The sequence below is a fragment of the Lepus europaeus genome, chromosome 3 (genome assembly GCF_033115175.1).
Source record: "Lepus europaeus isolate LE1 chromosome 3, mLepTim1.pri, whole genome shotgun sequence".
Taxonomy (NCBI): domain Eukaryota; kingdom Metazoa; phylum Chordata; class Mammalia; order Lagomorpha; family Leporidae; genus Lepus; species Lepus europaeus.
Genome location: NC_084829.1, coordinates 117,970,783 through 117,987,731, shown reverse-complemented (window position 1 = coordinate 117,987,731; position 16,949 = coordinate 117,970,783). Strand labels below are relative to the sequence as shown.

Genomic DNA, 16,949 nt, shown 5'->3' with positions numbered 1-16,949 from the left:
ACCCCCCAAGTCCCTCTTTTTTGATAGTAGCATAGAGGTATAGCCATTTTCCTCCTGTAAAGTGAATGAGGTGAGGGCAGAAAGCATTTTCTGCTAAACTAATGGGAAATTAGTAAATTGAAATACACTTCATTTTTGCTTTGTAAAATATAAAGCTGGGTGGACATTTGGTGCAGCAGTTAAGACGTCACCTGGGACACCCGCATTCCATGTCAGACTGCCTGTGTTTGAGTCCTGATTCTAATTCTGATACCAGCTTCCTGCTATGTGCAGTCTGGGAGGCAGAAGATAATGGCTTGAGCCACCAAATGGGAGACCAGGTGGAGTTCCTGCTCCTTTGGCCTGGTCCAGCACTGATTGTTGTGAGCATCTGGGCAATGAGCAAACAGATGGAAGATCTTTTTCTTTCCTTCTCTTTGTGTCACTCTGTCTTTCAAATAAATAAATAAGTCACAATCTTTAAAAAGATAGTAAATAAAATGTAAAGCTTCTTGCTTTATCTAGTTTAAGAGTATCGGCAGTCCTGCAGCAGAAGTCAAAGATGCTATATAAATCATTTTTGCAAACATTGTTATTTCTTCAGTAAAGTTAAATATCTTTTTTCTTTTTTAAAAAAAATTTATTCAGTGTATACTAATATGCATTTTAATAGAATGGTTAGGGAGGAACTTGATGTATGTGTTCCCACACTGGAAATGTAAATTATGATGGTAAATAATCATCAAATGACAATTAAAATTCCAACTACTTTAGGGATATAGTCATCAAATTACCCACAGAGTTCACAGACAGGAAGTAGTTTGCCTCTCTGCAATTCTTTTTTGCCATGTCTCCAAGTCTAAGGGAATGAAAGAAAGAGTAATGCCACCAGCCTGGAGCACATATGCAGATAAGCTCTGTTCTCCATCCATAATAGGGCCTGGATCTTGTTCTGGTTTTCCATTTCTAGAAATGAAAAAATGAGCATACACTATCACCACTACATCAGTGGCCTGCCTTTGAGAAAGGGTTGGTGTTTTGGGTATGAGGACTATGTGTCTTGGGTCATGGAGCCAGGCAGATCCAGCTGGGCTGGCCTAACAATGTGAATTCTAACTAAGCAAGTTAATAAGGCATGGATGAGAAAAAGTATACAGAAGGAAGTAACATAAAACTTCAGGTTGAATTGGATTTCTACCATCTGATTCAAATTGTAAGTCATCATATTTTTTCTTTTAATGTTAGTGATATTTTAAGTATGAGCTAGAGTTTCCAAAATGTTAAAAACGTATTCTTTTTAGGCCATTGAGACTCACCTGATCCGCAAGTCTAGCGGGGGACTCACTTACATCGCAGAGTGGAAAGGGGGCCTGCTGGAACACAAGATGGGCCACCTGACCTGCTTTGCTGGAGGCATGTTTGCACTTGGGGCAGATGGAGCCCCTGAAGGTCGGGCTCAACACTATCTTGAACTCGGGGCTGAAATTGCCCGTACCTGTCATGAATCTTATAATCGCACATGTGAGTATATTCTTCATTTACAAACAATTTTCACATGCTTTGTTTTCATTAAATAAGAAACTTTGTCATTACTGCCATCCAAAGAATGTCCACTGTGCCTGATGAAACTTGATCAGGTGGACATCATAAAAGGATCAATATTTTTAAAGGTCACTACTTTTCTACCTAAAAATGTATACCCTTAGTTTGTCAAGAAACAAAAATCCAGTTTATAGAGGGTTTGACTAGCCTAATATACTGACCCCAGCTCTAGCTAAATAACACTGGGTGAGGTCCCTGTTCCAGTTCAAAAATAAGCATAATATTTTATAAAACATTATTAATCCTCCCTATTTTTCCATGTCCCTTTTTATAAAATGGGAGTCTGAAGCACAGAGTCATATAACTGGCCTTTGGGCCATGAGAATTCTCAACTACTGACAGCTAACTAACAGCTAAATGTCCCATGGTGCATTGTGACTACTTGCTGTGAACTCAGTGAATGGGGCTTATGTGGAAAAAAAAAAATAATATTGTTACCACAGACATTAAAAGTATACTGAATATTGCCTGTTATATTACTGTTAGTTAAAATTATTCTTTTGGTGTCACTCTTGAGTACTTTCTAGTTTCATGTAAGTTATAGGCTCTAGGTGTTGTCCAGGACGCTAACCCTTATTCACCCACTGCGTGTTCTGCAGTTATGAAACTCGGACCAGAAGCTTTCAGATTTGATGGTGGTGTTGAAGCCATTGCTACAAGGCAAAATGAAAAATACTACATCTTACGACCAGAAGTTGTTGAGACTTACATGTATATGTGGCGACTGACTCACGATCCAAAGTACAGGAAATGGGCCTGGGAAGCTGTAGAGGTGATATTTTCATTTACATATTTTCTTATGAATAAGTGTCTTGGTAAAACCTGATGAGTGATACCTATAAATCTGATATATCAACCTGTCTATAATTTGTAAAGCTTTGATCAGAGTGTTTCCTTTTCAGGGCTGAGTATTTTGAGTTAGGCCATTCTGTATCCCTGGTTTGCCTTTGTTGTGTGTAACATATACATGTATATATATATATATATATGTATGTATATATATATATATATATATACTGATAAACTTGAATATTAAAGAAGCTATCCAGAAAGCATATTATAAAATTAAATTCCCATCACTATGGAAACAGTAATCACTTAATTCTACAAAGGATTGTGGACAACTTTGAAATATTCAACCCTATCTATTGTCTGTTTCAAGAAAACACTACAGGGGCCTGGCATTGTGGCACAGCTGGGAAAGCCACTTCTTGCAGTGCTGGCATCCCATATGCCACTTGCGACACTGGCATCCCATATGGGCAGCCACCTGGGGAGTGTGAACCAATGGATGGAAGCTCACTCGCTCTCTCACTCGCTGTCTTTCTCCCTGAAGCTTTTTCAAGTGATATATTAGTCTTTGGGCTTGAAAATGTTAGTATATACTTAAATGAGCTACTTGCATCTAACTTTTAGAAAGAACTTATGGAAAAGTTACTTTGCAGAAGGATTTCCTTCGCTAGCAGCTTTCTCTGAGTATCTGTAAGCATTCCATCTGTCCAATATGCTGTTTAAAGCATCTTTCACCTCCTGGGTGTCTCCTTACTGATTATGGTGAATCATCTTCCTAAGCTAATCTACTGAGCATTTTGTGTGCTGGATGCTAGAGGCACTGCCCTCCTAGAGATGCATTGCACAATCTCTAATTTTAAGGGCTATTATTCTGAAATTATAGTGGGATGGAATTCAGGGAGTAAGAATAAGCAAATGCTTTAATTATACTCTCATCCTCTAGCACTTTTTGTTAGAAAGTTAACTATATTTAAAAACTATCCATTAGGAATCTCTTCTTTCAAGAAATCTTAAGTGAATATTGCCTTTGTATAAAATTTAATATCTTAGGAAGCCTTTGGTGAATTTCTTATTTCCCTCTTCATTTAGTGTATTACCACTAATCATCAGTCATTTTCAGAAATAGCATTCCAAGTAAAACATGCAAAGTTTTCTAATTATGTTTAATCAGTAGTCATTTCAATTCCTTTTAACTTCTGGGGTTTTTTTCCTCTGGAAAAAATGTTTTTAAATTGTGGTTCATCTAAGCTTTGGTGATACTTAAGTATTTTGGTCTTGAGTTGACCAGTAAAGGAATTGAAGAATATCAGCTTAACTTGAAAATATCAGAAGTAATGTATTTTATCAACCTAAAACACTATAATTTGTAAGAGGTATCATTGTTTTATACACCAGTGATAAAGAACAGTGCTGCCAGTTAAAATAGGATGCACTATCTGGCACCGTGGCTCAACAGGCTAATCCTCCGCCTTGCGGCACTGGCACACCGGGTTCTAGTCCCGGTCGGGGCGCCGGATTCTGTCCTGGTTGCCCCTCTTCCAGGCCAGCTCTCTGCTGTGGCCCGGGAGTGCAGTGGAGGATGGCCCAAGTGCTTGGGCCCTGCACCCCATGGAAAACCAGGATAAACACCTGGCTCCTGCCTTTGGATCAGCGTAGTGCACGGGCCACGGCGGGCCACAGCACGCCGGCCGCGGCGACCATTGGAAGGTGAACCAACGGCAAAGGAAGACCTTTCTCTCTGTCTCTCTCTCTCACTGTCCACTCTGCCTGTCAAAAAAAAAAAAAATAGGATGCACTAATTTTATAGATATTAAAATGTAAAAAAATTGTAATGAAAGAGAAGAGATAAAAAAACAGGAAGTAAATATTGCTGGGTGGGCAGGAAGTTTTGGCTTTTCTTCAGGGGGATGGTTTGTGGGTTAATAAAGTTGGTTTTATGTGGTGTGCTTTTTATCTTTGCCAACTTTTCAGCATAACACAAAATGTGCAATCACTCCTCGGTGTCACACCACCACCATCACCCTCCACTTTCCACCACTAGTACGCTCTGCCAGAACCTGCAGTAGAGTGGTGGACAGGGCATGCTGGTGGCACTGGCCTTTTTTTCAGCACTGAAATCATAGACATCGAAGGCATGGCAGCACTTGTGTTTGCCCACTGCATCCCCTTGGTCCCCCGTGTTTCAGCAGCAGCTCCATGGGGCAGCACCCTGCATGCTAGCAACTCCCAGCTCAAGTACCCAGGGCTTCTCTTCTCGGCTGCTCCAACTCAGACTTAGTCACACCACTTGGCCCTGAGTGGTCACTGCTGCAAACATTGTCAGACGACAGGAGAGCCTTTCCCCAAGAAGCTGGCTGTGGTGGGGGAGGATGACGGCTCCAAGGACGACCTGCTACCAGTGAGATTTTGGAGTTGATGGCAGACTATCCATTTCTTCCTTCTTAAAGAATAACTGTGTTCCGTGCTGCATGCTTCCTCAGTGGTCCCAGCAGAGGAGAGCCCTGTCACACACAGCTGGATTCTACTCAGCCTGCATCGTGGGCTCTTCTCCAGTCCCTGTTTCACTCTCGCGCTTTCTTACTGCCTGCTCTCAACCCTCCCCTGCCCATAAACATCCTGAATCCAGCCCTGTCTCACGCTTTGTTTGTAAGGGAACCCAGACTACAACATGCAGACAGACTCTTAAAAATCACATCATCCTACCTTGTACTCAAAGACAAGACTCCGTATCTTTGCCAATAATTACTCCTCAGCAATTCGAGACTTCACAGCAAAAGTGAATGTGCTACCTAGGGAAACAGTTCTTCCCATTGTTTTAATGACTGACAATGTTAGAAAGGTATACCTCTTTCTGTTCCTATTTTTAAAACTTTTAATTAGTTTTAATAGGTTCAATGTAGTTCATAGATACTATTCTTTCTTTCTTTTTTTATTTCCCCCCTAAGGAAACACTGTTTTCCACAGTGGCTGCACTAACTTGCATTCCCACCAACAGTATATACGTGTTCCCCTTTCTCCACATCCTCTCCAGCATTTGTTAACTCCCTTTTGGATTCTGGCCATTCTGGCGAGGGTAAGGTGATATCTCATCATGGTTTTGATTTCATTTCCCAGATGGCTAGTGATGTTGAGCATTTTTTCATTTATTTTTTGGCCAATTGTATTTCTTTTAAGAATTGTCTTGTGATCATTTGCCCATTTCTTAACTGGGGTGCATTTTGGTTGTTGTTGTTGAATTTTTTAAGTTGCTGGTAATTCTGGATGTTAAACCTTTGCCAGATAGGTAGCATACAAATATTTTTTCCCCTTTCTGTTGGCTGTCTCTTTATTCTATTGATTATTTCCTTTGCTGTGCAGAAGCTCCTGAGTTTATAAAATCCCATTTGTTTACTTTTGCTTTTGCTGCCTGTGTTTGGAGGGTCTTTTCTAAGATGTCGTCCCCTACACTAATGTCTTGGTGTGTTTCCCTTACGTTTTCTTCCAGCAGCTTTATTGCCTCAGATCTTACATTTAGGTCTTTGATCCATTTTCAGTTAATTTTTGTATGTGGTGAGAGGTATGAATCTAATTTCATTCTTCTAGATATATAAATCCAGTTTTGCCAGCACCATTTGTTGAAAAGAGCACTTTTGTAAAAATCAGTTGGCTATATGTACATGGACTAATTTCTGAGCTGTCTGTTCTGTTTCACTGATCTATGTAGATGTTTTTATGCCACTACCATGTTGTGTTAATTATTGTAGCTTTGAAGTATGCTTTGAAGTAAGGTATTGCAATGCCTCCAGTTTGATTTTTCTTCCTCAGGATTGCCTTGTCTATTCTGGATCTTTTGTGATTCCATCTGAATGTTGTTTGTTTGTTTTTTTTTTTTTTTTAAATCCTAGCTCATTACTCTTTTTTTAAAAAAAAGTTTTATTTATTTATTTGAAAGTCAGAGTTACACAGAGAGAGAAGGAGACACAAAGAGAGAGAGAGAGAGGTCTTCCATCTGCTGGTTCACTCCCCAGCTGGCCACAACAGCTGGAGCTGCGCCAATCCTAAGCCAGGAGCCAGGAGTTTCTTCTGGGTCTCCCACGTGGGTGCAAGGGCCCAAAGACTTGGGCCATCTTCTGCTTTCCCAGGCCATAGCAGAGAGCTGGATTGGAAGTGGAGCAACCGGGACTCGAACCAGTTCCCATATGGGATGCCAGCACTGCAGGCAGTGGCTTTACTCGCTACTCCATAGCACCAGCTCCTCCATATAAATTTTAGACTGTGTTTTTCTAATTCTCTAAAGAATGTCATTGGTATTTTGATAGGGATTGCATTGAGTCTGTAGATTACTTTTGGTAGTATAGACATTTTAATGAAATTGATTCTTCCAATCCACAAACAAGGAATAGCTTTACATTTGTGTCCTGGATGATTTCTTTCATCAATGTTTGATAATTTTCATTATAGATAGCTTTCACTATGGCTAAATTTATTCCTAAATATTTGATTTATTTTGTGGCTTTTGTAAATGGAATTTCTTTATTTCTCTTTCAGTGAGTTTATTATTAGCATATTAAAAACTTACTGATTTTTGTATGTTTATTTTTAGCTTACAACTTTTTTAATTGGTTGATCAATTCTAACAACTTATTGGCATGGGCAATGAAAAGATAAATATTTTGTTAAAATCCATGAGTTACCAGCACTCCATTAATCACAGTTATCCAGGCACTTGTGAATCCACCTATCAGAAACACTTGATGTTTCATTTCCATTTTCTCAATAATATCATGAAGAACTTTGTTATATTTCTGCCAATTAAACGTCTGTTAACTTATAGTATGAGCTTTATTAGAATATTAGTTATAGGTGTATATACCTATCATATTATACATTGTCTCAACTGGTCTACCACAGTAGATACCTAGGGATGTTGCAGCAGGTGGGGAGGAGACAGCTGGTAGGGGCAAGGTGGAGGCATGGACATCCATAGACATTTTCATTTAGTTCCCTAAAACCAACTTTTCCACATAAACATCTTGACTCACAGAGAGTAACTCAACTTCCCTCTTCCTACTTCTGCCTCCCCAGGCTTGATTCCTGTTTTTTACCTCCCTTTGATGTGTCCATGTAGCCTGGTGCTCTGTATTCTATCCTTGAGTTCAGACCCATCTCAAGCAGACAGCCTCAGTAGTATTTTCCTTTGGGTTCACTCTTGGAAATCACTATGGGCCAGTCATGTAATCTGGGAGAGAGAACACTCCCCAATTCTCACATTGCAGCTTTCTGACTTATGGTTTAACTCATCTATTTGCTATTTTATTACATCCTGTTCCCAAAGTACAATCACTTAGGGTCAGATTTATCCTTTTATCATTTGTTTACAACTCTAGTCACTATAAACATTCTCATACCCTGTTCTCTGTTATAAACACATCTCGGTCACATATGGTCACTGATAATATAAGCATCTACACAAAATCAAGGTGTTCCATATGCCTAGAGACTGAGTCCCAAGAGCACATTGTAGTGAAATGGTGATCTGATCATGCTAAGCTGTACAGACACATAACTGCTTGAAGAGATACTGGTAGAAGCAAGACCTATTGCAAAGACCTAGGAAAGGCTACTTGTCCCCAACTTTACATTCCTAAAATCTTAAAATTTTGACTTTTGATGTGAAAGTATTTTAATTTTTGAAAGTTAAAAATGCCTCTTTGGGCATTTTGTCTTTTTACTTTTTAAAATTTACCAAAAGTCTCAAAAATTGGAAGTAGCTGGTCCTCTCTAAAGCTCTAGAAGTAGAAATTTAGCCTACCAGTTTAGCTCCCATTATCCCGTATTAGAGCTTGTAGGATCAGTTCCCGACTCTGGCTCCTGATTCCAGCTTCCTGCCAGCGCAGACCCTTGTGAAGGCTCAGGCACTGCCGCCCACATGGGAGACTTGGATTGGTTTCTTGCTCCTAGCATTGACCCCAGCCCAACCACAGTCATTGTGGGTAGGCATTTGGGGAGTGAATCAGTGAATGGAGGATCTTCCTATCCAGATAGATGATTGATTGATAAATGATTGAATGTTTGACAGAGATATATATCTTCCTCTCTGCCTGTCAAACTGATTAATAAAAAATTAACTTCTGAAAGGCCATTATCATTGAGCCAAGCATTTCTTCATCCTATTTTATTCTCACTACAACCCCATGTTGAGAAGTGCATTGCCTGGATCAAGGAATCTCAGAGGCCACAGTTAGGATGCTTAGATCCAGCCCCCTCTCTAGGACATTGTGCTCTTGACTACTCTAGCTTGTCCCAGGCGGACTGAGGGAGAAAAAGAATGAGTGAGATGGTCTGCAAAGACCAATGGGTGCTGTCTACTTCAAAGCAACTATTTTCCTGTAACCAATGAAGGAGCCTGTAGATGTTTTCCTGGACAGGAGGGACAACTATTTGTCATGCTTGGCCCTCTCATTCACCTGTCATCAAAGTAACTCAAAGGAATGAACAGCAAAGGTTGTTGGGTTAAAATTATTTTAAGGGAGTATCTGGAAATGGAGTTTCATTACCCATTTCTTCTCAATTTTTTTGCCTTTTTTATAGATGGTCTCTGGCCTTCATGTGCCTGTTACTTGGCTTTTTATCTAACCTCTTATAAAAAATAAAATAAAAAGAAGGGAAAGAAAGAAAAGACCTAAAAGTTTCATTCTTGAGGCTTGTCCTGCATTTCCTTCATTGTCTGGAACTTAGAATTTAATCAAAGCATCTTTTATAAGTGGATTGTTCCCTTTTCCTGGGGGCTTTTAAAAGGTACCAAATTGTGAGGCATTTTCTTTACTCTTGCAGCCTGCTGGTCAGATTTTCTTTAACCTGGTAATTAAATGCTTCTCCTCATGGCCCCAAGCTCTCTCCCTTCTGCCTTCCAGCCTGGTGTGAAGATCAATATCCTCATTACTAGCATCTGCAAGTAGAAGCTGAGCTCTCAGACAGAGTCCCTGATCTTGGGAAGCCATGGCCAAAACTTTCTCTCTCGCTCTCGCTTATTTTATAAGTTCTACACTATATAAATTCCTATGTTCCTCATTTTTTTTATTTATTTGGGAGGCAGAATTACAGATAGAGAGGGAGAGACAGAGAGAAAGGTCTTCCTACCACTGGTTCACTCCTCAAATGGCTGCAGTGGTCAGAGCTGGGCCGATCCAAAGCCAAGAGCCAAGAGCTTCTTCCGGGTCTCTCCCATGCCAGTGCAGGGGCACAAGGACTTGGGCCATCTTCTACTGCTTTCCCAGACCATAGCAGAGAGCTGGATCAGAAGTGGAGTAGCCGGGACATGAACTGGCACCCACCCATATGGGATGCCGGCACTCAGGCGGCAACCTAGCCTACTCTGCCACAGCACGAGCCTCTCAAACCCTTTTCTAGCCAATGGAAATTTTTCTCACTGTGGCAAAACCTGTGCTTTCCAGAAAAAAGAATGGTGTATACTTAATGTATGTAGAAAAAAGGAAAATTATGAGTCATGAAAGAAAACTGAAAAATAAATTTAAAATGGCATAGAAAAGTTTATTTTATTTATACTTTATTTTATTACAAGTATTAATATTTTAGTCTTAAATTTAGTTATTTTTGTACACGACTGATGAATTAAAACCAGATTTCAGATAACAATTTTTTTGCAATGGTAATTTTTGGCCATTGTATTAGTAGCATTAATAGATGTGGTAAGAAAAAAATAACTTGCCTAAAGATAAAAATGCCTGATAATGAGCAAAGCAACCAATATAATTTCAAAAGACAAACAGCACATAAAAATCAACTGAAAATGGATTAAAGACTGAAGCATAAGATCTGAAACCATGAAACTCCTAGAACACACTGGGAACAAAGCTTCTTCTTGAGATTGATCTTGGCAATGATTTTTGGGTTTAACTCCAAAAGCACAAGTAACAAAAGCAAAAATAAATACGTGGCACCACATCAGTCTGAAAAGTTTCTGCACAGCAAAGGGGATAATCAACTCGATGAAAAGGCAGCCTACAGAAAGGGAGAAAAAATTTTTGTGTCATATCTAATAGAAGATTAATATCTAAAATTTATACAGAATTCACACAATAGCAAAAAAAAAAGTTTTAATGTAAAAAAGGACCTGAATGGACATTTTTCCATAGAGGATATGCACTTGGCCAACAGGCATATGAAAAGATGCTCAACATCACAAATCATCAGAGACATGCAAATCAGAACCACACACTTGGTAGAATGATTGTTACCAAAAAGTCAAAGATAACCAATGTTAAAAAGGATGTGGAAAAAGGGGAACCTTTGAACACTATTGTTGGTGATACAAATTAATATAGCCATTATGGAAAACAGTATAGAGGTTCCTACAGAAATTAGAAACAGGACTACCATAGGTATACAGGTTGAGAATCTCTCATCCAAAATGCTTGAGAATAGACTTGTTTCCAGTTTCAGAGTTTCTCAAATTTTGAAATATTTATGTAGATTTTGTTTGTGGACTAGTCCTAATACAAATATCTAAGGTCAGAAAGACTCCATATTCTGACACATTTAGAGCACCAATGTGATCTTCAGGCAGTATATCCAAAGTAAATGAGATCAGAATCTCAAAAAAGTTGGCACACACACTCCCATGTTCATTGCTCGACGCACAATAGCTAACATATGGAAACAACCTATGTGTTCATGAACAGTTGAATAGATCAAGAAAACGTGTGTTTTATATATGTGTATACATATATGTATTACATCATGTCTGATATATACACAGATGAATATTATTCAGCCTTAAAAAAGAATGAATGCCTGCCATTTGTGACAACATGAATGAACTTGGAGGAGATTATATTAAATGAAACAAGCTTGATGTAGAAAGACAAAAGTTCTATATTATCATACAGAATCAAAAAAAAAAATGTAGAACTCATAGAGTACAATGTCAATTACCAGAAATTGAAGAATGAGGTAGAAGCTGATTGGTCAAAAAGTACAAATTTTCAGTTGTACCTTAGAAGAGCAAATTCTGGAAACCTAACATACAGTATAGTAACTATAGTTAGTAACAGTGTGGGAGTAGATCTTAGTTGTTCTCCCCACAAGAAAAGGTAACTATGAGATATGAGGTGACAGGTATGTTGGTTGGCTTGATTATAGTAATAACTTCACAATGTGTGTATATCAAAACACAATGTAAAATTTTTATAAATAATGTCAAAAAGCTAGAAAATTTTTAATAACTGATGAGAATTTAAAAAGGTAAATAAGGGCCGGCGCCATGGCGCAGTGGGTTAATCCTAGGCCTGCGGCACTGGCAACCCATATGGGCGCCAATTCTAGTCCCGGCTGCTCCTCTTCAAATCCAGCTCTCTGCTGTGGCCTGGGAAAGCAGTGGAGGATGGCCCAGATCCTTGGGCCCCTGCATTCACGTGGGAAACCAGGAAGAAGCACCTGGCTCCTGGCTTCGGATCAGCGCAGATCTGGCCGTTGTGGCCATTTGGGGAGTGAACCAATGGAAGGAAGACCTTTCTCTCTGTCTCTCTCTCTCTCTCACTGTCTAACTCTTATCTGTCAAATAAATAATAAATTTTTTTAAATTTTGAAAAAAAAGAAATAAGATGTTCTTATTTTAATAGCAGCCATTTTTGGTCTAGTACATTTCCTCAACCATGGATTTATAATCACAGTTATTAACTGTCTCAGTAGAACCAGCAGTCAGCACACTTTTTCTGTAAGGGCCAGCAGTATAGGCTTGACACAATGCAGTCTCTGTTGCAGCTACACAACTGTCATTTTATGCAAAAACAATCCAGACAACATAGAAACATAAGTATGGCTGTTGCTCAAAAGAAATCATTATCTGCACAAATAAACAGAAGGGTCAGGCATTTGGTACAGTAGTTTAAGTCACCATCTGGGTTACCCAGATCCCATGGAGTGCCTGGTTAGGATCCCAGCTACTCTGCTTCTGATCCAGCTTCCTGCTTAATGCATACCATTGGAAGCAGTAGATGATGATTCAAATTCTTGGGATCCAACTACCCAATGGCTACAAGTAAAGTTCCTGGCTCTTGGTTTTGGCGTGGCCAGCCCTGGCTGTCACAGACATTTGAGGGATGAACCAGCCAATAGAAGTTCTCTATCTATCTGCCTTTCAAATAAAATGAAAACTGATGATTTTTTAATAAATAAGTAGGAGGCTAGATTTAGTTTGCCAGAAATAAATGTGGTCCATAGTTTGCCAAATTCTCCTCTAGACTATAGAAGGAAATGGTCAAATCAGTGAAAAGTTACTCCAAAACTAAATGTAGACATCTTTCCAATTAAATAAAGCTTACTGTCTATATATTCTTTGACTTCACATATTTTATAGCATTTGTATTTTTTGGTTTTTAAATTTTTCACCTAGAACTGTTACAAGTTTTCATTCAATTTCAGTCTATTTTATCTGACTCTGATATTAATAACCATTAGTGACAATCAGTTTGCTGAAAAATGACCATTTTTTTCTCCTCCTCTTTGTTCTTTAGGCCCTGGAAAGTCACTGCAGAGTGAATGGAGGCTACTCTGGCCTCAGGGATGTTTATTTCACTCATGAGAAATATGATAATGTGCAACAGAGTTTTTTCCTAGCAGAGACACTAAAGTAAGTGAAAATGGTTCTAAAAATATGTGACTGAGATACCTGAGCACATCTTTGTAAATGTCATTGTCATGAACACATTCAAATAATACCAAGTATGACTGATTCAGAATGCCATTCTACGTGCACAGCAGTCATTCCAGGTGTTTTCAAACCTTGCTAAATTCAGTGAGTTGAGATAGCATTGCATTATTCTCATATACTAATACCAAAGCACAGACTAGCATCTTCATTCCATGTTAGTGAGTATATGTCCTAAGGGTTTGATACACCTCACTGTTGTCCTGTTCCTCCGTGAGTTGACTGGAGACATCGATGTGGTTTTTGCTGCGTCTTTTTGGCTTCACTGCCCACTGTGTTCTTCTTGAGCCTCATATTCTCATATTTCTCTCACCAGATATTTGTACTTAATATTTTCTGATGATGATCTTCTTCCACTGGAACACTGGATCTTCAATACTGAGGCACATCTTCTCCCTATCCTCCCTACAGCTCAAAAGGAAGTTGAAGTGAAAGTGAAATAAAAAAAATATTTTATATTTTACTCTGCTGTATTTCCTTCACTGCATACCTTAATAATTCCTTTTCCGATAATCAGGCACATGAAATTTTATTAATGTCTGTGTTATTCTAAGTTGTAAAATTGTTTTGCAGTCTTTTATGTTTATTATCATAAGCATAAATGGACCTAAATTCCTAATCATGTCCTTTATTATTCAGTCAATGGATCAACAGGTTTTTGTTTTTAAGTAATCTATTATCTCTGGAGTTCAAGAAGGGATAATATTGTTTTTAATTGAGTAGAATGGTATACCAATGACTTCTTAATTAAAATTTGATTTGACTGCAAAACTTTTTCCTCCTCTATGAGGAGATGATGTCTGCTTTAAGCTGTAATGTTTTGCCATGTTGCAAAAAGCCATAATAATAAATTAAGTATTAAAAAAAACTTTTTTCTTTTCAATTTCTTGTGAATCTGGTTTGTCTATCCACCAGAGACAGATCTTATAACTGTGACAGCTTCCGTATGCGGGTCTATCATTATTTGATAGAATATTTCTCTCACATTGTAATTCAATTAGAACATCATCCCAAAAGGCTCATCTCATGTTGACCTCATTTCATCAGAAGTGCAGTATATTTTTGTTAGTTCATTATATTAGTGTTCCCTATTTTGTGAATTTGTTCTTGATTTTTATTTTAAATGCGGTGTGTCACTGCTGGATCATGTACTTCCTAATTTCTTCCGTCCCCTACTACACAACAAGGTGAGCTCTCAAGTTTTTGCAGAGCTTTTCTGTCACTGAATTATAGTTTTTAAGTAGAAACAGTATAACTGTTAGTGTGTTGAACTGGGTCTCTGAAGAGAAAGTGAGAATTTCATATGGCCTTAGTTCATTTGTTTGCATTGCATCTTTAATTTTTTTTCTTGAGAAAAGAAGCATTCTGTTAGATTCAGATTTGAAAATTGCCCTTTCTTATATGTGCTAATTTATTTCATTTCTGTTTATGAAAGCAACATTTGACTCTGAAAAAAGTTTTTGCAAATTTTTCTATTCATGGTCAATTAAGGAAAACCTAATAAACTCTTGGACTAAATAAGAATATAATATAACTATGGTTAAATTCAAAATCAAGATCCTAACCTAGAAGCAACTTATAGGAATGGACACTCTCAATCCACCACAATTTGATCTGCAGCAAATCAAAAAAACTACATGATTCTTCTAAACAATAAGTTTTGAAATATGAATGGTTTCCCCAAGAATGGATTGATGGCACCTTGTATTCTCTTACATTGGTTCATATAGCGTTTATTTCCATGAAAAGACTACGATGATGCACATTCTGAGGTATAATGACTTTACCTACGTTTTCAACATACAGTGATCAAACAGCATATGAAATTGCTGCATTTGTAGTTTTAAAAGCTGCCCCAGATCAGCAATTTCATATGATTTAACCTAATAATTTTAAGACACTTATTTTCTTAGCTGTCAATAAACTTAATGGTTTGAATATTTCAGCTGTTAGGAGTGTTTCAAAAGATTTCCTTTGTCTGGACAGGATCACCTTGTATGACCTCCTTTTCTCCATCCCCACCCTCTCCCTAATATTGTACATTGCTTTATATCAAAGAGTAAATTAGTAAAATTAGCCAATGAAAAAGATCCTTCAGAACATCGTTATAGCCATGTTCATGTGTCTCTGTGACTCAGGATAGCTTCCTGCACTCATATTTTCAGCTCACCTAGTGAAATAAATGGATTATGAGTATCCTGTTTTTCCCAGAACTTTAAGGCAAAATATAAAATTATTGCCAAAATTGGGCCATGAGTATTTATATTACAATTTTCATCTGAATGTCCTTGGACTCACAATTGAAATTAACTAATTTGCTTTCCAATTTAATTTGAAAGAATGCACAGAGCTGAAAAGTATTTCTGCAGCAAATAGGGTATTAGAGCCAAGTGGTCTGTACACACTACACTATAATGTACCATTTGTATCCTGATGTAAGTAGACAAGAAATCATACTAATTGTCACTCCACCAAAGGCAAGAATAAATTTTTTTCAGTTTTAGAGTTTGAGTTTTTTTAGCCTAAGTCCCAAAACACCAAAAATGTAAACAAGATAAGAGATTAATATTAGGGAGATGTGATTTACTTAAAATTATACTTTGTGTTAATTATTTTAGACAACTGAAGTCTTCAAGTAGACAGTAGCTTTCATTCATTTTCAACAGAACTGTGCAGTTGAATTTACATATGTATTCACATCCTAAAAGATGAACAATTAAATTAGCACTTCATTTCGTATTTATACAACAATATGCTTTTTATATACTCTGTGCAATTAATATTACACATGTAAGTTGTATGCCAATTTACAGAAGTCCATGACTTGTCATGATTTTTTCATGTGTATTATCTTTTTTACATTGTTTTTTATTTGTACATAAACCCATTCTGTCATCTCCAACTTTATATAAATCTAATGTTATGGGAAACATAATAGATTGACACATAATTTTTAAAAATTATATTTGTAAAATTTCTCTATTGTGAATAAAGTCTTTTAATATATCTCCTCATGTGTTATATTTTTTCTCTTTTTAAATAAGCTTTATGTATATCTAAAGGTAACTGAGTACAGTTGCAAATGGAAATATTAGATTCTATTAGAAATTACATACTACACCTAAAGAATATTGACAGGGAAGCATTACGCTCGACAGCATTAGGTTAATCAAAGACCTTGATTAGGAATCTGCCCTGTTCAACACCAGGACATAAAAGGGTGGAGGAAGGGAGATGGTGTCAGAGCACAAAGTCCAATCATTGTTATTAAGGCTACAATCCAATCAAGATCAGACCAACCCTACACCCCACCACCATCAAACACAAGAGTATTTGGTTGGTTAATTCTGCTGTAGAGGATCAGGGAAATAGGAGGTCCGAAGGGTTTGAAGGGTCTTGGTAGAAGAGAGAACTTCTGCCACAGGAGTGGTAGTGCTTTTTGAAAAGCCTAGGCTTTTCAAATTTGTTACTGATTTTCCAACATTGTAGTTGCTGTTCCCATTGCCTGGAGCTCTCTTCTCCAATATTTACACAGCTCATTCCTCATTTCATTCAGATCTGTACTTATCCACCACCCTATCAGAGTAGTTTCCTTGACAGTTCAATGTAAATTCCCCATTGTCCTTTGTCTTTTACCCTATCCTATTTTCTACTTCCGTTTGCTATATTACATGTTTTTTTTTCTTTATTTGTTTATTGTCTGTCTAACCTTTTACTTTTCATACCCAGTGGGAACAGAAACTTAACTTTATTTGGCCTACCCTCACGTAGCCACTCAACCCCATTGCTCTATTTCTAGTGCCAAAAGAAGCATCTGACACTTGGCAGCAACAGGCAATGTCTGATGAACCAGTTCACAAATCAGTGA

General features: G+C 37.8%; 1 protein-coding gene across 2 annotated transcripts in view; it reads left to right on the top strand.

Annotated features, from left to right (window-relative positions):
* The window catches only part of MAN1A1 (mannosidase alpha class 1A member 1), a 203,980-nt gene extending 187,889 nt beyond the window's left edge, over nucleotides 1-16,091 (top strand). For both annotated transcript variants that reach the window (XM_062186690.1, XM_062186691.1), the window contains exons 10-13: nucleotides 1,281-1,500; nucleotides 2,181-2,353; nucleotides 12,888-13,003; nucleotides 13,398-16,091. In XM_062186690.1, coding sequence (XP_062042674.1) covers nucleotides 1,281-1,500; nucleotides 2,181-2,353; nucleotides 12,888-13,003; nucleotides 13,398-13,524 — 636 coding nt within the window. In that variant the 3' untranslated portion in view covers nucleotides 13,525-16,091. The remainder of the gene's footprint in view (nucleotides 1-1,280; nucleotides 1,501-2,180; nucleotides 2,354-12,887; nucleotides 13,004-13,397) is intronic.
* The last annotated feature ends 858 nt before the right edge of the window (nucleotides 16,092-16,949 follow it).